This window comes from Phascolarctos cinereus, unplaced genomic scaffold (assembly GCF_003287225.1).
Source record: "Phascolarctos cinereus isolate Bilbo 61053 unplaced genomic scaffold, phaCin_HiC Scaffold_3;HRSCAF=262, whole genome shotgun sequence".
Lineage (NCBI taxonomy): Eukaryota > Metazoa > Chordata > Mammalia > Diprotodontia > Phascolarctidae > Phascolarctos > Phascolarctos cinereus.
Genome location: NW_027555736.1, coordinates 252003081 through 252024027, shown reverse-complemented (window position 1 = coordinate 252024027; position 20947 = coordinate 252003081). Strand labels below are relative to the sequence as shown.

Here is a 20947-nt window from a genome sequence, read left to right as displayed (position 1 = left end):
TAACCAAATGGATACCATTCAGGCTCTTTATCTAATGAAATGTGATTCCAGCTGCCAATTCCTGGCAGTTCTGTTTCCATATCTCTCTATTCAAATGTTTCTCCATACTGCAATAACCTCCTTCTTTCAGAGGCGGGGGCTTCTCCACACGGCTGTCAAAGTAATCTTCTTAAGGTACAGGACAATGCATAGCAGTCTTTTATTGGAAAATGTACCTTAAAAACTCCTTAGGAGAAAACAAATAAACGGGGCAGCTAGGTGGCACAGCGGATAGAGCACCAGTGCTGGAATCAGGAGGACCCGAGTTCAATTCCAGACTCAAACACTTGACGTTTACTAGCTGTGTGACCCTGGGCAAGTCACTTAATCCCACTGCCTAGCCAAAAACAACAACAAAAAACCCCCAAACTCCTCAGCCTGATGTATAAAAGTCATCTACAAAGTTTCTACCTATCCTTATATATATTTCATATCACTCATTCTGTTTTCCAAACAAACTGGATTTAATGTTTCCTGAACTCCACATTACATCTCCTTATGAACTGTCTCCTAAGCCTAGAATGTTGTACACTCCTTATATCTCCTAGCTTCAAGGCTCAGTTCAGGTGTCACCTCTAAGTAAACCTTCTTTCCCCTCAAATTGCCTGGTATTATTTGTGTCTTACCATCCTAGCAGATTACAAGCTACCTCAAGGGAGATATGTTTCTGTCTTTGTCCTTGTATCCCCAGCACCTCACAATGTTTAAGAAATGTTCATTAAATTAAAATGAGTTGAATTAAAGATAGTTTATAATAAAGTTTCATGTGAACACTGAATAAATATATCAGTTTCCAACTGTTTGTCCAGTACCTTAATCTCCACACATGGGAACAGAATGAATTGTGGATGACATTTGAAGTTTCAGAAAAACCTTTCAAAAGAAAAATGCCCTCTTACTAGAACTCATCTTTTCTATTAGTGTATTTTTTTCAGATTCTGAATTACACCATCACTACTTAACCTAGGCAAAGAAGGATATTAACTCTAGGGAAGCAGGAAAAAACAGTGGACCACAGTTCAAATCCTGCCTGTGCCTGTATAATTTATTATATGTGAGCAATTTATGAATTTAATTTCTCCCCTCAAGACAGTGCTTAATGCCCATAATTATGAGACAGATTTATGAAAAAAAAATCCCATTTCAAGCTCTCGCCTTTCTAAGGTACTTAAAGTTTATATACAGTGATTTTTTTTTTTTGGTTAAGCAACTTTGGGGAGGAGGAGGAAATGATCATTTTGAAAAAAAGAAAGATACTCTATTGAAGACTGAGATATGGGCTCAACCATTTCTAGAATCCAGTAATCTGAGGGTCCCATGAATTCCTAATGCCTGTTCTGCTGAATAATTCTCACAGCCTTTCTCATACATATGTAGGTACTGAGATATTTAAAACTTTAAAGGATTTTTAATTATGATCGATGATTTCTTAATATGCCTACCTTCCTGGTTTTGTTAACATTCTAAATAAGGAGCGTTAAAATTTAGGGAAGGGGTTCTCTTTAGCTAACTAGTCCAGCCAGCCCTGTCCCCATTTTACATAAGGAAACATTCAGTTTTTTACTTGTCCAAAGTGACATAGCCAATTAATGGAATTGGATATAAAAGCCTAATGGTATATCATGGATCTAATATCATATCTGTGATGATCTGGCCTTGCTGAATAGCTGATTAGTATAATCTACCATCCTAAGCAATTTATGGATGAAGTTCATTATAAATGTGTATTGTAGCATTGAAAAAAAACTCTACTAATAGGAAGGAAAACACTCTAGAACAAAGAATGATGAGCATTTCAAGTTACCTTTCTAGAAAAAAATCAATTATTCCAACAGGAAGAAAGTTAAAACTATACCTATTCCCTCAGAAGCTTAAATTTTTAGAATGCAGAGTTATTAACTAGCCACAGAAATGATACCATACCATTTTGAGGGGAGGGATGGAGCCTGTGAAGGAACTCCCAGGAAGGAAACTACATCTACCAATGCCTACGTCTCAGAGGCAGAACCTGAACTAATTACTTAGTCCTGACTCCAAAAAACACTATGCTATTACTCTATCCAACGTTGATAATTTCATGTAATGTTAAGTAGTCTACGTCAAATGGATTTTTCTAAAACATTAGGCATTAAGACCAAAAGACATGTAAAACATAAAGGCTTCCTTCCCCATTCACCAGAATACTCTCCAGACACTTCAAATTTGTCCATTTTATTGCTATTTCTTTTAAGTCATTTTTTTTAGATGCCCACCTAATTCAGAAACTAGTCAATGTCACACAGTAAATCTCTCATTTGAAGATATACAATAACTTCTTCCTGTAAATGTGTAAAGTACAAAACTGAAGAAAATTTGAAGGACAATTTCTAGGTCCAGATTTTACTTTTAAGATTTTGTGAGAAGTAGTTGAAAAGAGTAAGATTAAGGATAATTAAAGAGGAAAGACCTAATTAAATAAGAAGGAAAAGGAAGACAGTAATTAGCAAGGCAAGGAAGGATAAGTAAATATTTGTAAAGGGATTGTAGGGGGCAGAGCCAAGATGGAGGAATGAAGTTAGCATTTTGGCTCCCTAACCACTTCCCTACACTAGACAGCATCCGGTGATAGTGGCCTTCTTGTTGTTTCCTGAATGAGATGTTTCATCTCTAGACTTCTGCCATTTTCACTAGCTATGTCCCATGTCTGGAATGCTCGCTCTCCTCATCTCTGCCTCCTAGCTCTACTGAGTCTCAGGTAAAACCTCAAGTTTTTAGAGGAAACCTTTCCCAACCTCTTAATCAACAGTACCTTCTCTCTCTTAATTATCCTCTATTTATCCTGTCTGTATCTTTTTGTATATGGTTGTTTGCAAGTTGCCTCCCCCATTAGATTGTGAGCTCATTGAGGGCAGGGACTTTTTTTTTTTTTTGCCTTTCTGTATTTCCAGCATAAGGCACTATGCTTCATAAATGCTTTTACTGACAATACAGCAGAGAGCCCCGTGGAACACTTAAGGTTAGTGGGCAATATTGAAAGGAATGGAAGTGAGGTTTCAATGGAGAAAAAAAGCATTTCAAATAGATGAGAGGAAACTTAACATTTGTCAAATGGTTAGTGAAAAAATGCCACACAGGAAGAGGAAAGGAAGGAAAAAAAATAAAGAGCTGACAGACTCCAGACCAGAAACAGTCCATCTAATTAGGCTGGTAAGAATGTATCTTTCTAGCGTCTTGCAAATATGGTTCTATTTGAGTTTTTTACAGGATATCATCCATGAAAGTGGCTTCTCTGAAGTACATGTGATCCTTACACTTGACATATACATGAGTGGCACCATTTTGGAAGACAGAAGGCTACATTTGGAGCACAGATTTTAAAACTAAAAGGAAACTTGGATAGAGGTTATCTACCTAAAATGCTTTATAATCAACAACGAATTTGTAAACCAATGAACACAGGAACTAATAGAGATGAGCAAGTAGGTATAGGCTGGTAATGATGTTTTCTCCACTGTCTTTTTTGGTATAATAATACTTTGATCTTTTATATTCTTTTGGGATCTTCCTCTCTTTAAGAATGTGAAAATCATGTGGACTTTAGTATTGATTTCCTCTGTATGTAAGGGAGCAGAGTTAGGAACACTGACGTTGATCTCTACTTCTATACGTAAGGGGGGTTCCACAATGGTCTATTTATAATACTTGAATCTACTTCTTTGTAAATGCTTTTCGAATGAGGAGACCAGAATGCCAGAAAAATGCTAACAGATCTGTTCAACTTAACACCTGTTTACTGTACTCTTTCCAGTTCAATCATTAACGTTTACTCTAACATGCCCTCAAGCTACTGTTCCACATTTCTCTTCCTTTTCATTCCCCAACTACTTCAATCATTCTATCTCCAGAACTATTACAATCACTCTATCTCTAGAGGTCCTATCTCAAATGTAAATCTTAATTTCAAGGTTAAGTTGGATGGCTTTATCTCAATTCTAATCTTCCTTAATCTCTCTACAACTTTAGCTACTGCAGACTATCCTCCCTTCTTAGCTAGTCTCTCTCTTCCCTTACCTTATGTTGCTTTCTTTGACTTTTCCTACCTGTTGAACCCTTACTCAATTTTTTTTCCCTTTCTTTTACTTTTTAGGAGGAAATCAGGGTTAAGTGACTTGTTAAGTCACACAGCTAAGTGAGTGTCTGAGGCCAGACTGGAACTCAGGCCCTCCTGACTCCAGGGCCTGTCCACTACGCTACCTAGCTCCTCCCTTCTTCAATTTTCTTCACCAATTTACTGTCCATTTGCCACTTCCTAAAAATAGGTGTCCTCTGTGGCTCTATCCTGAGCCGCCCTCTGGTCCTTTCTATTCTCTTCTTTAGTGACTTAACTGATGAAATTATTTCTTATGTCTCCCAGACCTAAATATCCAGCCCTAATCTCTCAAAGTCCATTCTCTAAGTGGTTGTTGTTCATTTCTGATTCTTTCAGCTTTTCAAACTCAAAATGTCCAAAAGAAAACTAAAGATGTTTTCCCTTCCTTCCAACTTCCTTATTTCTTATGAGGATATCACCAACTTGAGACATCCAGGTTGCAACTTCTGAGTTGTCCTTCATTCTCCCCTTTCTCTATTACACAAAGAAGTCACTTACGCATGCACAAATTATCTATTCAGCATAAAGCTGATGAATCATTTTTGTTTGCTTATACCTTGGTTTCTCAGCATAGCTGTGTTTAAACTGTATCCATTCATTCTTATTGATCCAATAAGTCCAGGCATCACCTGATAACACAGAGCCAAAGAAAAAAGACCCTTAAGCATATTATTTTGTTGTATGTGGAAGTGATGTTAAACTGCACTTTTTACTTTTATCAAGAAGGAGGTTTGAAGCTCATTTCCAAAAGCATATTACATTTTGTGTATAAGTAGAACAGTGTTATGTGGAGGAATTAGAAATAGATACGGATTTTTTTTACTGGAACCGATAGCTAACTAAATCCCATCCATCCCTTACGACTTTGAAACCTTGCGATAATTAAAAAAAACTGATATAAGACTGATTGTAACCTGTTAGAAGTGGAGGCAGAGAATCCTATTTGTAAATGACTCTTTGGACTTTCTAGAGTAACACAGATAATAAAATTACATATCTTGTTGTGGTATATGAATGTAATGGAATACTACTGTGCTATAAGAAATGATGAGCAAGCAGACTCCAGAAAAGCCTGGAAAGGCTTGTATGGACTGATGCTGAGTGAAGTGAGCAGAACCAGGAGAACGATTTTACACAGTAACAGCCACATTGTGCGATGACTAATATTGACAGACTTAGCTCTCCTCAGCAATGTGAGGATCTAAGACATCTCCAAAAGTCTCATGGTGGAAAATGCTATCCAAATCCAGAGAAAGCACTATGGAGTTTGAATGTAGATTGAAGCATACTATTTGCTCTTTTTTTTTTTCTTTCTGTTTTGTTTTGTTTCTTCTTTGTTGTGGTTCCCCCTATTGGTTCTAATTCTTCCTTACAACATGACTAATGTGAAAATATATTTAATAGGAATGCATATGTAGAGTCTATATAAGACTGTATGCCATGTTGCAAAGGGAAGTGGAGAAGGAGGGGGAGAAAATTTAAAACTCAAAAGCTTATGGAAGTGATTGCTGAGAACCAAAAATAAATTAATTAATCTAAAAAAAAAGAAAAACAATAAAATTACATTTGTTTACATACTCTTCCTGTAGTAAGTTAGGGGCACGTGTTCTGCTCAGTCAAAGGCATCAAAACAACTTACTTAGTGGTTGTTTATCAGTGGTAAACCCGCCGAAGAGAAAAAGATGATCTGGAGAAACTGGTGTTAAAGAATGCCAAGAACGACCAACTGGGCACAGACCTTGTGGAATTCTGAAAAAGTAAAAAATAACTGTAATCAATGCAATAAGAAGAATGTTCTAATTTTTTCCTACTTCCCTTTAAACACAGAATTCAACAACTGAGTTACAAATTGGCATGCATCAGCATTAGCAAATTTTTCATTATTAACCCCTAAGTAAGGATGTCCTTAAAAAACAAAGCCTAGCTATCATGTTTGCCTCAATGACTGATTATGGTAAAATTAAGAATAAGCAAAATGTACTAATAGAGCTTTAATAAGGAATGAATCTACATTGAAAAGTTTTTTCTTTTAAAGGACTTTTCTAATGTTATGTGTTACCTACAATTCATTCCATTCCCATGTGTCCAGATTAAGATAATGGAGATCATTCATCCTGGAATCCTAAGGGAGGGAAGAAAAAGTTACTCTAAATTATCCAAAAGCAAACCAAAATTTAGGAAAAGATATACTCACTCGGTATCTGCCTCCAAATACAAAGCCTTTGTTTCCAGCAGTAGCACAGGCATGGGCAGCTCTAGGAGACGGAGATTTACCCTACAAAAAGCATCACACAAGACTGAGCTTTGCTAACAGACTTTAATTTAAGACTAAGCTGATAGTAGAAAATGGTTGTTTCTGGGCATGAGAACAATATTAACAGAATTGTATCTACAGCTTGGCCAATAAAAACAATCAATAGCAATACTAATGTGAAGAGACAGGAATACTAGACAAACTGCCCAAATGAAATGTAAATCTCTAGTGTAAACTGGAATTTATTCATCTCCTTTGCTATTTCCCTTTAATGAAAGAACTAATAATTCTTAAAAGTTTACTTTAAGTGACTATATAGGAATTATAAAACAGGTGAATGCATTTTGCCTGTAGTGCCTGGATAGCAAGATGCTATATATCTTAACTTCTGAGTATACAGGAAGGAGAACACCAAATGTGAAGACATCAACCACATTACTTATCCTCTTCCTAACAAGTGCAAAAATAGATTACATCATGTAACCAAAAAGTAACAATATAAAATTATACCTCACATCCTTCAATCCATTTTCTAGTTTGAGAAGATATTTACACTTTTTAAAAAATTGTGATCAGAATAAAAAGACTAATTTTAATTCAGTGTTCTGTAGAAACTTACTGTAGTTATAGGCTGCCTCCAGGTAAAAGTTTCCGTGTCCAAAACATGTACATGATCATTCCACCCCCTGGGATGACTTGAGTTCTAAATAAGATAAAAATTTAAATTTAAATACTTTTGGGCACACTCAGTTCCCAACTTACGGTTTCCACATACTTATCCATATTAAATTATACACTGTGAGCTCCTTAAGAGAAGAGACCTTTTTCTGTATCCCAGGGCTTACTCAGCACATAGCAAGTACTTAATGCTTACACTTATGACTTGATTAACAAGGCATACTAGAAACGGAAGGAAGGAAAGGGGTATATGTGGTGATGTCATCAAAAATTCGGTTTAATTCAACAATCAGTTATTAATACTGTCTCAAATAATTTTAAAAATCACTTACCCAAAAAGATGTTTCATCAAACTCAAAAGTTCCCAGTTGTTTATCTTCAGGTAAATACCCATAACCTCCAAAAAATATTAGCCTGTAATATAAAAATAAGACATTTTACAAACTCTATCACAATGCTAGCTTATTCACTAGTGATTCATTTTATTGTATCACATTCAAAATGCTGACGAGATATCTTTTTGGCATTTGCTTCACTAAGATGAGAATGTTAAGTTTTAGGTTTTTAAGGGTAAAAACATTTTATATTTAATTATTATTCATAGGTAATAAAGAATACATCATAAATTTAAGGGTAAACCAGTTTTATATGCAAACAATACACTAATGCTACTAACTCACTTGTTTTTATATACCCAGACACCAAGTTTGTCCTTTGATGATGGGGGAATTCCTTGGCAATCAACTCTTACCCACTGCAACACTTTGTCTGTAGACCTCGAATCCAGCATGTAGAACTGCAGAAAAAAATTTATTTAGGCAGTTAAAATGAGGGAGAAGAGACTGCACACAATTGTAGAGCAGTATTTATCTAGGTATTTCAATGCAGGTTACCAAAAATCTGTCATTCCAGCTTCAAACAGATAAACTTTCCCCCCATATCTACGAGAAATCTCATATTCTACCAAATTTAAGCTCTGTAACCTTGTCATCCTATCCAACTTACTACAATCATCCTTTCATTGACCTTGGCACTGCCAGTTTCTTTTTTCCTCCAAATTGTGTCAAAAATCATGTTATTACTATCTCACAGGACCATGCTGAAAATGCTTTGCAAATTAGTGCTTTACACCTATTCATTCTATCAAGCATGGTGCCCTATTGCGAGTGGCATACGAATGTTCAATTACAAGGGACAAAACTACCTTCAAAAGAAATGTTAAATCAGCCAATAGATAATACACAAATATCTGAAAAACAGAAATTTTTGCAGCCAAAGTACTAAAGGCAGTATTTCATGGATGGCCAACATATTTTTGAAAGTAGTAGAGTAATAAATCCTTTAATTTTACTTGAATAACCTAAAAAATCTGGTGTCCCCAAACTTACTGCTTCTAGAGGTAGGAAAAGAGAACTTTACATTCTTGAAAGCACTAACCTTGTTGGTATTGCCTCTCGAATGATGGCCTCCAAATAAGTACAGCACTCTGTCCACACAAACGGCACAACTCCCTGACATAGAAGGGGGGACATCACCTTCAGTATTTTTCTTTGTCCTAATGGGAAATAAAAAAGCTATATGTTAACTGTCTTTCCAAAGAGGACAGGGCAGATGAGATACCTAGTTTAGAAACATCACTTTTTTAAACCTAACATTTTTTTCCCCTATAGTAAGGGAAAAGTACTTACAGAATCAGAGTTGGAAGGGGCCTTCAGTGGCCTTCGAGTTCAGTTCTCAAGAGATGCCATCAAATCAGAAATGCCCTCCAACAATGCATTTTTCAATGCACCTCTGCCTGCCTATCCTATGTAACTAACCTTATCCGTGTCCTCCTATAAGTTTACCACAAAGACGCATCTAAGATGCTATCCTATGACACGGGCTACTTACACCTATCATTTCTGGCCCATCTCTGATGACATCTTTTTATGCATGTTTTTCAAATGTCCTCACTGCTTATACGCTAAACCCTGCTCAGACACACCAAGTGCCTCTCCACTAGTCTTTGTGATATTCACTTCTCTGACTAGAGTGTAGCCATATAGAAACACTAGTAGAAAGGTGATTTTTAAAAGATGGGCTTTGTGGGAAGGAGCCAAGATGGTAGAGAGAAGCCAGGAAATTGCCTGAGCTCTCTCCCACTTTCCCTCAGAAACAATGTTAAAGCAAGCCTCTAAACAGATTCTGGAGTGACAGAACTCAAAAAAGATGGCAGTGAAACAATTTTCCAGCTCAGGATAACTTAGAAGGACTTCAGGCATGGTCTGTCTCACTCAGGTAAAGGGGAAGCACAGTCCAGCACAGTGTCCAGGCAAGCCAGCAGGTGGCTATTAGCCGCAGCGCAAATCAGCAAACAATCTGGGCTCAACAGATCAGCAGTGACACCTCCAGCCCCACTGCAGAAGGCAAACTGCAAGCTCCAGAACCCTGGCACAACAGGCATGACTAGGCTGGGCCACCCCCAGTGCCGTGGGCAAGCCGCAACCACGAGAGGTCTCGGTGTAGAAAGCCAGTGACGAGGCCCCTGCCCACTTCTATTTTTAAAGGAGCTGTTTTCTTCAGTCAATTATATCTATATAACTTCCAAGCTGTTGACTCGTTTTTCATAATTCTCCTGTGTTAATAACTCTCATTTCTTCTCCCCCTTTTTCTTCGTACGTAATTTTTCAGATCCTGTTTGAGCTCCTCCAAAAGCACTTTTTGGGCTTGAGACCAACTCCTATCCCACTTTGAGACTTCACGGGCAGGGATTTTGACATTGTCCTCTTCTGAGTTTGTGTTTGGATCTTCCCTGTAGCCAGAGCAGCTTTCTATGGTCAGGGCTCTTTTCTGTTTCTTACTCATTTTCCGGCCTGTTTTGTGACTTTTAAAGTTGAGCTTTGTTCCTGGGACACAGGAGGCACTGTCCCAAGAGTCCTGAGCTGTGGGCCAGGGGCCTAGTCGTTGGCAAAAATATTAAATGCATTCTTTTCAGAACATGATGCGATAAAAATTACGTGTAATAAAGGGCCATGGAAAGATAAGCTAAAAACTAATTGGAAACTATATAATCTAACCCCCCAAAATGACTGAGTCAGACAGCAAATCATAGAAACAATCAATAATTTCATCCAAGAGAATAACAATATAAGACAACATACTAAGACTTACGGGATGAAGCTAAAGCAGTTCTTAGGGGAAACTATATAGCTCTAAATGTGTACATGAATAAAATAGAGAGAGAGGATATTAATGAAGGCACGCGACTAAAAAAGCTAGAAAAAGAACAAATTAAAAACCCCTAATTAAATATCAAGTTAGAAATTCTGAAAATCAATTAATAAAATTGCAAGAAAAATAAAACCAAGAGCTGATTTTAGGGGAAAAAAAACAATAAAATAGATAAACCTTTGGTTAATTTGATTTAAAAAAAAAGAAAACCAAGTTACCAGTCTCAAAAATGACACAGGTGAATTCACCACTAAGGAAAAGGAAATTAAAGCAATAATTAGGAACTATTTTGCCCAACTGTATGCCAATAAATCTGACAATCTAAGTGAAATGGATAAATATTTACAGTAATATAAATTGCCCAGATTAACAAAAGAGGAAACATAACACTTAAATAACCTAATTTTAGAAAAAGAAAATGAATAAGCCATCAATGAACTCCATAAGAAAAAATCTCCAGGACCAGATGGATTTACCAGTGAATTCTACCAAACATTTAAAGAACAATTAATTCCAATACTATATAAACTAATTGGAAAAAGAAGTCCTACCAAATTCCTTTTATGACACAAATATGGTGCTGATATCTAAACCAGGAAGAGCCAAAACAGAGAAAGAGACTTACAGACCAATTTCCCTAATGAACATCAATGCAAAAATTCTAAATAAAATATTAGCAAAAAGATTACAGCAATTTATCACCAGGATAATACACCATAACCAGATGGGATTCATACCAAGAATGCAGGGCTGGTTCAACGTTAGGAAAACTACCAACATAATTCACCGTATCAATAACAAAATCAACAGAAATCATATGATTATCTCAACAGACGCAGAAAAAGCTTTTGACAAAATATAGCACCTATTCCTATTAAAAACACTAGAGAGCATAGGAATCCACTGTAGCTTTCCTTAAAATAATAAGTAGTTATCAATCTAAGATCATCAACAAGCATTATCTATGATGGGGATAAACTAGAAGCCTTTCCAATACAACCAGAAGTGAAGCAAGGATACCCATTATCACCACTATTATTCAATATTGTATTAGAAATGCTAAATATAGCAATAAGAAAAGAAATTGAAGGAATTAGAATAGGCAACAAGAAAACAAAACACATTTTACAGATGATATGATGGTATACTGAGACAATCAAAAAACTACTTGAAATAATTAACAACTTTAGCAAAGTTGCAGGATATAAAATAAAACTACATAAATCATCAGTATTTCTATATATTACCAACAAAACTCATCAGCAAGAGATAGATTCCATTTAAAATAACTATACAATATAAAATACTTGGGAGTCTACCTACCAAAACAAACCCAGGAACTATATGAACATAATCATAAAACACTTTTCACACAAATAAAGTAAGATCTAAACAAATATTAATTACTCATGGGTAGGCTGAAACAATAAAATAAAAATTACAATTCCACCTAATTTCCTTATTCAGTGCCATACCAAAAAATTATTTTATAGAGCTAGATAAAATAATAACAAAATTCATCCTGAAGAACAAAAGGTTCAAAAGAATATCAAAGGAATCAATGAAAAAAATTACAAAGGAAAGTGGCCTAGCCATAACAGATCTAAAACTATATTATAAAGCAGCAATAATCAAAACTATTTGGTACTGGCTAAGAAATAGAGTGATGGGTCAGTGGAATAGGTCAGGTACACAAGACACAGTAGTAAATGACTACAGTAACCTACCATTTCACCGATAAGAACTCACTATTTGACAAAAACTTCTGGGAAAACTGGTATGGCAGAAACTAGGCATAGACCAACATCCCACACCCTATACCAAGGTAAGGTCGAAATGTGTAATGATTTAGACATAAGGGATGATATCATAAGCAAATTAGGAGAGCAAGAAATAGTTTACCTGTCAGATCTATGGAAAAGGGAAGAGTTTATGACCAAGGGGCAGCTAGGTGGCACAGTAGATAGAGCACCAGCCGTGGAGTCAGGAGGACTTGAGTTTAAATCTGGCCTCAGACACACATAACATTTACTAGCTGTGTGACACTCTGGGCAAGTCACTTAATCTCAACTGCTTTGCCAAAAAAAAAAAAATTATGACTAAACAAGAGATAGAGAACATTATGAAATACAAAATGGATAATTTGATTACATTAAATTAAAAAGGTTTTGCACAAATAAAACCAATGCACCCAACATTAGGACAGCAGAAAGCTGGGAAACGATTTTTATAGCCAGTGTTTCTGATAAAGGTTTCATTTCTAAAATACATAGAGAACTGGGTCAAATTTATAAGAATACAAGTCATTTCTCAATTGATAAATGGTCAAAGGATACGAACAGGCAGTTTTCAGATGAAGAAACTAAAGCTATCTATAAACATATGAAAAAATTTTCTAAGTCACTATTGATTAGAGAAATGCAAATTAAAACAACCCAAGGTACCACATTATACCTATTGGATTGACTAATATGACAAAAAAGGAAAATGATAAATGTTGGAGAAGATGTGGGAAAATTGTGGATCCAATCATTCTGGAGAGCAATTTGTAACTATTTCCAAAAGGCAACCAAACTGTACATACCCTTTGACCCAGCAATTCCACTATTAGGTCTATATCCCAAAGAGATCATAAAAAAGGGAAAAGGAGCCACATATTTACAGCAGCTCTTTTTGTGGTGGCAAAGAATTGGAAATTGAGGGAATGCCCATCAGTTGGGGAGTGGCTGAACAAGTTGTGGTATATGAATGTAATGGAATACTACTGTTCCATAAGAAATGATGAGCAGAAAAACCTGGAAAGATTTTCATGAACTGATGCAAATGATGATGATGTCTGAGAAAAACCAGGAAAACACTGTACACAGTAATAGAAACATATGGTGATGACCGACTTTGATAGGCTTAGCTCTTACAATGATCTAAGTCAATTCCAAAAGACTCATGACGGAAAATGCTACCCACAACCAGAGAAAGAACTATACTGTGAATGTAGATCGAAGCATACTATTTTCTCTTCTTTTTTGTTCTTTGTTTCTCATAGTTTTTCCCTTTTGTCCTGATTCTTCTTTCACAACAAGACTAATGTAGAAATATGTTTAAGATGATTATACATGTATAGCCTATATCAGATTTCATGCTGTCCTGGGGAGGGGAGAAAATTTAGAACTCAAAATCTTATAAAAGTGAATGCTGAAAACTAAAAATAAATAAATAAATGTTAAAAGAAGAAATGATGAGCAGGCAGATTTCAGAAAAATCTAAACTTAGGTGAACTGACACTGAGTGAAGTAAGCAGAACCAGGAGAACAACGATCCAAGACAATTCCAAAAGACTCATGATGGAAAATGCTAACCACATCCAAAGAACTATGGGGTCTGAATGCAGATCGAAGCACACAATTTTCATTTTTGTTGTTGTTCTTATTTTCTTGCGGCTTTTCCCTTTTGTTCTCATTCTTCTTTCACAACAGGACTAATGTGGAAATATATTTAACATGATTGTATATGTATAACCTATATCGGATTATTTGCTGTCTTGGGGAAGGGAGGAAGGGAAGGAAGGAGAAAAATTTGCAACTCAAAATTTTACAAAAATGAATGTTGAAAATTATCTTTACATGTAACCAGAAAAAAAAATACTATTAAGGGGGGAAAAGATGAGCTTTGTTTTGTTTTCTTTTTTTTCCTTTTTAAAAAAATTTTATTAATTTATTTTGATTTCTCAACAATCACTTCCATATGCTTTTGAGTTGAAAATTTTTCTTCCCCTTCTTTCCCCCCACCCTCCCCAAGACAGCGCACAATCTGATATAGGCTTTACATTTACATACCCATGAAACATATTTTCACATTAGTGAAGTTGTAAGTAAAAATTAAAACCAATAAGAGGAACCATCAGAAAGATGAAACAGAACTCAACAGAAGGTAAAAATAGGTGATAGCGATTCAACTTCCATAGTTCTTTCTTTGGATGTGGACAGCCTTTTCCATCCCGAGGCCTCTGGAGATGTCTTAGATCCTTGTAATGCTGAGAAGGGTTCAGTTTAACAGTCTTAGTCATTGCATAACGTGGCTGTTATTGTGTACAGAGTCCTCTTGGTGCTGCTCACTTCACTCAGCAAAAAGATGAGCTTTGTTCAGGAAAAGCTTAGGAGTCAACAGAAGAGCTCTGAAATTTCCTTAAAACGATTTAGTCTGCTTTTCTACTCCTTTTCAATTCTGGGTCTAACTTTTAAAAATGCACCTTTTTTTCATTTTTGTTTCTTTGTTGTTTTTTTCTCCTTTTTGGTGACGCAATCAAGGTTAAGTGATTTGTCCAAGGTCACACAGCTAGCAAGTATCAAGTGTCTGAATCTGGATTTGAACTCGGGTCCTCCTGACTCCAAGGCCAGAGCTCAATCCACTTCGCTACCTAGCTGCCCTAATTAAAAATGCACTTTAAAAAAATGTTTGAAGACCAGAAATTGGCAAAGATAGTGAAAAGGCAGAAACAGCTTTCTCCTCTGACCTACAAAAATCAGGAACCATACTAGACCAAGTAATAACTGAAAAACTGAAGAAGAAACTACAGTGTCATTTTTCCCTGCCCAGTTCAACAAAGAGCAGGCTAGAAGCCTGCAGGCACTGGGCTGGGGGGGGGGGGGGGTCCATGAAGGAAGATATAAAAAGAGCCTTCTAGCACACAGACTACTGTGGCAAGAAGGAATTACATATTTAGCTCTAAAGGTGATTAAGGATAAGTACCAAACAAGGAACAGAACAGGACCCAGCTAGTACCTGTGTCTCTCTCACACCGGACCGAACTGGTAGGGTGGGATGGAGGAAAAGGTCGCTGTGGCTGTGTATCAGGGCAAGGAGTGGATTGGCCTAAAGCTTTACACTGACTCTAAGCATACTTGCAAACAGTTTGGAGTATAAAGATGACTCAGCAGGTCCAGGAAGCGCAGACTAAGGTTGAACCTGGCGAGTTTCAGATCGCTTTACCAGATGAAAGGGCTGGGTCCCGCAAAGCTAACTAGGATTCCAACAGCAGCAAGACTGCACCTGGGTAAGTCAAGCTACAAGCAGGGACGGGAGCCTGAAAAGCTAAGATCAAAAGAGTCATCACAGCAGTCAGACTTGTCCCTACATCACGGCAAGCTGAAAGTGTACAGGTCCCATTCTGAGCTGCTCCTAAGAGCTTTGAAGAATGTCATAGTTAAAGGGGCAGCTAGGTGGCACAGTGGATAAAGCACCGGGCCCTGAAGTAAGGAGGATCTGAGTTGAAATTCAGTCTCAGACCAAACACTTGACATGTACTAGCTATGTGACTCTGGGCAAGTCACTTACTTCCAATTGCCTTTAAAAAAAATATGTATATATATCAAACTCAAAACCCAAAGAAGGCAGCAGCAGAGATATATATTAACCTGTTGTTTATAGAGCTATAAAATGGTCCAATCATTCTGGAAAACAATTTGTAACTATGCCCAAAAGTCACTAAACTCCTTTAATATTTTTTCTCCCAGTTACATGTAAAAACAATTTTTAACATTAGTTTTTAGAATTTTTTGAGTTCTGAATTCTTTCCCTCCTTCTTCCCCCCACCCAATGGAGAAGGCAAGCAATTTGATATAGGTTATACATGTCCAGTCATCAGGAACATTTCCATGTTAGTCATATTGTGGAGAAAAAAAAAGAACAGACCAAAAAAAAAGATAGCAAAGAAAAAATTTGCTTCAATCTGCATTCATACTCCATCCATACTTTCTCTGGAGATGGATAGGATTCTTCATCATAAATCCTTTAGAACTTTCTTGGATCTCTGTATTGCTGGGAACACCCAAGTCACTCACAGTTGATCATCATACAATACTGCTGTCACTGTGTATGTATACTGTTCTGGTTCTGCTCATTTCACTCTGCATCAGTTCATGCAAGTTTTTCCAGGATTAAACTCTCCTAACTTAAGCCAGTGATACTACTACAAGGGTCCATACTCCAAGGAGATCAAAGAAAAAGGAAAAGGACCCAATGTACAAAAACATTTTAGAGTAGCTCATTTGATATTGGGAAATGACTAAACAATTTAAAGTATAGGGATATAACAGAATATTATTGTACTGTAAGAAAAGATAAGCAGATGGTTTCAGAGACAGCTTGGGAAGACCTATATAAACTGATGCAGAACAAAGTGAACAGAACAATTTATACTAAAAGAGACAATTTTGAAAGACCTGACAACTCTGTTCAATGCAATGATAGGAACTGATGAAGGACTTCATGAGGGACTGATGAAGAAGAGTGCTACCCACCTCTTCAAAGAAAGGTAATGTACTCAAGATGCATAATAAGACATATTTTCAGATCTGGCCAATATGGGAATTTGTTAACCATTAATATTCACAAGGACTTGGTTTCCTACTCTTCACCCTCAATTGGTGAGTAGAAGATAAGAAGGAACATTATATAACAAAAAAGGGGCAGAGGCCTTGGGATGGAAAAGGCTGTCCACATCCAAAGAAAGAACTATGGAAGTCGAATCGCTATCACTTATTTTTACCTTCTGTTGAGTTTTATTTCATCTTTCTGATGGTTCCTCCTATTGGTTTTAATTTACAATGTCACTAATGTGAAAATATGTTTCATGGGTATGTAAATGTAAAGCCTATATCAGATTGTGCGCTGTCTTGGGGAGGGTGGGGGGGAAGAAGGGGAAGAAAAATTTTCAACTCGAAAGCATATGGAAGTGATTGTTGATAAATCAAAATAAATTAATAAAATTTGAAAAAAATGTAAAAGAAAAAGAAAAAGAAAAAAGTCTAACAATCATTATATTACCTAAAAGCCATGACCAAAAAATGCCAGGAATGCCGTATTTCAGGAAATAATTAATGAAAACTGCCCATTTTAAAAATGAAGTGCAAAGTTAAAATGGAGTCTATCAGTCTTGAAAGAAATCCCAGAGGCAGCTAGGTGGTGCAGTGGATAGAGCTATAGACTTGGAGTCAGGAAGACCTGAGTTCAAATCCAGCCTCAGACACTTAACACTTATTAGCTGTGCGACCCTAGGCAAGTCACTTAACCCTCTGATTGCCTCACCAAAAATCAAAAAAAAATTTTTTTATTCCCAAAATGAAACTCCCAGGCATAACCAAAAAGTAAAGCTCCCATGTCAAAGAAAAAAAAATCCTACAAATATTCAATCACACAAGATTTAGCAGACACCAAATAAATGAGAGAAGAGTTTGAAAAAAGGCAAAAACTACAGGCTCACAACCAAGAATAACTTACCCTGCAAAATGAGGTATAATTGAACAGGGAAAAAATAAGCGTGGCTCCCATTTACAGAGCACTCTGTTTTGCCAAGAAGCCCTTTACTTGTCATTTCACTTCATCCTAACAACAATCCTTCGAGGTCAGGGGCTGCTGCTACTCCTATCCTCCAGACACAAACTGAGGCAGAGCCGCAAACACCCAACGGGAAGATGACGAGCTCAGGTCTTCCTGACTCCAAACCTCACACACTCTCCACTGTACTACCACAATAAGATACGAGAACGGACCGTGCATCAAGGCACAATCCCCTGCCAACCGATTCAGAAAAGCAGTATCAAAGAACAATGGAGTTCGAACGCAGATCGAAGCGCAGTATTTGCTGTTTTTTTTCTTCTGTCGTGTTTTGTTTCCTCTTTCTTGTGGTTCGTCCTATTGGTTCTAATTCTTCCTTACAACACGTCATCATCTCCAGCTTTCTTGGCTTTCTTCAAGTCCCAACTAAAATCCCACCTTCTGGAGGAAGCCTTTCATAACCACTCTTAATCCAGGTGCTTTCCCTCTTTTAATTATTTTCTGTTTATCTTACATATAAGCTTCCTTGTATATATTTGTTCGCTTTTTCTCTCCCCTGTTGGATTTGACCTCTTTGAGGTCAGGACCATCTTTTACCTGTTTTGGTATCCCCAGCACTTTAGCACAGTGCCTGGCCCATAGTAGGTGCTGACTGAAAATAACTGCAAAACATACGGAATATTTGGGAGATTTAAGGAAGTGGAGAAATTGTTCATAGAGAAGTTGGTAAAGCCAATATAATATAAATGACAACACTACCTAAATTAACTGACTTATTCAGTACCATACCAAACTGTTAAAGGATTACTACACAGAGATAGGAAAAAAAAGTAACAATTCATCTGGAGGAACAATAGGTCAAGCATCTCAAGGGAAATAATAGGGACCTAGCAGTATGAGATGTCAAACTGTAATACAAAGCATTAATCATCAACTCTTTGGTGATGGCTAAAATACAGAATAATTAATTAATGGAACAGATCAGATTTACAATATATAGAAGCAAACAGAGTAACACACTATTTGACACCATAAGACTGCAATTTCAGTGTAAAGACCATTATTTGATGAAAAGAAAATCCCAAAAAACAGGGGCAGCTAGGTGGCCCAGTGGATAGAGCACTAGCCCTGAAGTCAGGAGGACCTGAGTTCAAATCTGGCCTCAGACCACACACTTGACACTTAGTAGCTGTGTGACCCTGGGCAAGTCACTTAACCCCAACTGCCTAAAAAAAAAAAATTTAATTAAAAAAAAATCCCCAAAACAACTAGAAAAACTGAAAAGCATTCTCTCAAGAAATCAGGTTGAGACCATATACCAAAATAACCTCAAGCAGATAAAGGTCATATCATGAATAAATTAGAGGAGTAAGAAAGAAATTACCTTTTAAATCTACAAGTAAAAGAGGATTAATGTTATTAAGGGATAGGGAGGATCACAGAAGATAAAATAGAAAATTTTGATTACATGAAATTAAAAATCTTACACAATAAATCCAATGCAGTTGAAATTAGAAGGGGAACTGAAGTTAACTGAAAAAAAAATCTGCAAGTTTCTTTGATGTCTCATTTTCAAGTTACATAAGGAAATGATTCAAATTTATAAGAGCAAGGCTATTTCCCCATAGAAAAATTGAAGGATATCAATGGGCAGTTCTCAAGGAAGGAAATTCCAGCTATCAATAACCATATAGAAAAAATGCTCCAAATCAACAATAGAGAAATGCAAAGTAATGCAACTCTAAAATTCTATTTCATAGCCATAAGACTGTCAAAGATGACAAATACCAGAAAGGCTGTAGGAAAACAGGCACCTTAATGTACTATTTGTGAAGCTGTGAATTGGTCCAGCCACAGGAAAGAAATTTGGAAACAGGATAAAATCCTTTGACTCAGAGATAACATGTCTAAGTTTACACCTTTAAAAAAAAAATTTTTTAAATTTAAAAAAAATTTTTTAAATCAAAGAAAAAGGACTATCCACACAAAAATATTTATAGCAGCTCTTTTTTGCAGTGGCAAAGAAATGGAAATTAAGTAGGTATCTCTCAATAAGGGAATAGTTGAATAAAGTGTGGTATGTAACTGTAATGTAATTTTATTGCATTGTAGAAACAAAGAAAGGGATGATTCCAGAGAAACTTGGAAAGACATATATACTGATTCGGAAAGAAGTGAGTAGAATCATGAGAAGAACCAGAACAATTTATACAATAACAATATGACAACGTAAGGAAGAACAAGTTTGAAAGACTGAAGAACAATTATAAACCGGGATTCCAGAGTATCTGTGATGAAGCTCTCCTAACAGAGAGCTGATGGCATCAAACTGCAATAGAATTTGTAATTTTTTGGATATGTAGAAATTTCTTTTGACTAACTATGCATATTTGACAGAAGGGGGAGAAGGTAGAGAGGTTAGTTGAAGAGGAAGGCTAAGGTAAGGGTTGCCAAAAAACAACAAAAGAAAGAAAAGGGAAGGCCAGAAGGAAGACAAATAGAACAACTTTAAAAGTTACATGTTGGGGCAGATAGGTGGCACAGTGGATAAATGAGCACCGGCCCTGAAGTCAGGAGGACCTGAGTTCAAATCCGGCCTCAGACCAAACACTAGACATTTAACTAGCTGTGTGACCCTGGGCAAGTCACTTAACCCCAACTGCCTAAAACAACAACAAAAAAAATGATAATAAAATAAAATAATTAAAATTATCCTTTTTACACTTTAACAATGCTCTCATCTTATACGTTAAGGTCTGATACTGTTGAATCTACTTCCTTTACATCTTTTTCCCCTGGTTTCTTTGAAGTTCCTGACATTTTGTTCTTCCAAATGAACTTTATTATTTTTTCTAACTCAGTAAAATAATTTTTTAGTAATTAGGATGACTTTGAATAAATAGATTAAATCACAAAATTGTCATTTTTAAAATTACATTGGCTTTACCTACCCATGAACAATAAATATTACTTCATTATTTAGATCTGAACTTACTAGTGTAAAAAGTATTTTATATTTATGTTAGAGTTTCTGTGTCTGCTCTGGCAAGGTATGTTCGAGTATTTTATACTATGTATTTTAAATGGTCTAAAACAATATTGAACAATATTTGTGACAGCGTAGTTTCTCTATTTTTCACTTTTGATTAAAAATTTATAACTTGTCTGAGATCACGATTACTACTCTTGCTTTTTTTACATACTAAATTTCACTCCTGACCTTTATTTTATCTTTATGTATATCTCTCATTTTTATGTTTCCTGAAAGTCACATATTGTTGAATCCAAGTTGTCGTTGTTGCTGT

The 20947-nt window shown here is 36.2% G+C and overlaps 1 protein-coding gene and 1 long non-coding RNA gene across 2 annotated transcripts in view; one reads left to right on the top strand and one right to left on the bottom strand.

Moving 5' to 3' along the window:
• KLHDC2 (kelch domain containing 2) overlaps positions 1–20947 on the bottom strand; it is a 40953-nt gene that overhangs the window by 1145 nt on the left and 18861 nt on the right. Inside the window, exons 3-10 of the mRNA XM_021004795.2 lie at positions 8538–8655; positions 7781–7896; positions 7433–7514; positions 7042–7125; positions 6363–6443; positions 6232–6290; positions 5808–5917; positions 4725–4797 (exon numbers count right to left, since the gene is read on the bottom strand). Coding sequence (XP_020860454.1) covers positions 4725–4797; positions 5808–5917; positions 6232–6290; positions 6363–6443; positions 7042–7125; positions 7433–7514; positions 7781–7896; positions 8538–8655 — 723 coding nt within the window. The remainder of the gene's footprint in view (positions 1–4724; positions 4798–5807; positions 5918–6231; positions 6291–6362; positions 6444–7041; positions 7126–7432; positions 7515–7780; positions 7897–8537; positions 8656–20947) is intronic.
• LOC144456372 (uncharacterized) lies at positions 14973–20813 on the top strand. The gene is made up of 2 exons (XR_013485479.1): positions 14973–16620; positions 19755–20813. It is a non-coding gene; the product is annotated as an uncharacterized LOC144456372 (long non-coding RNA).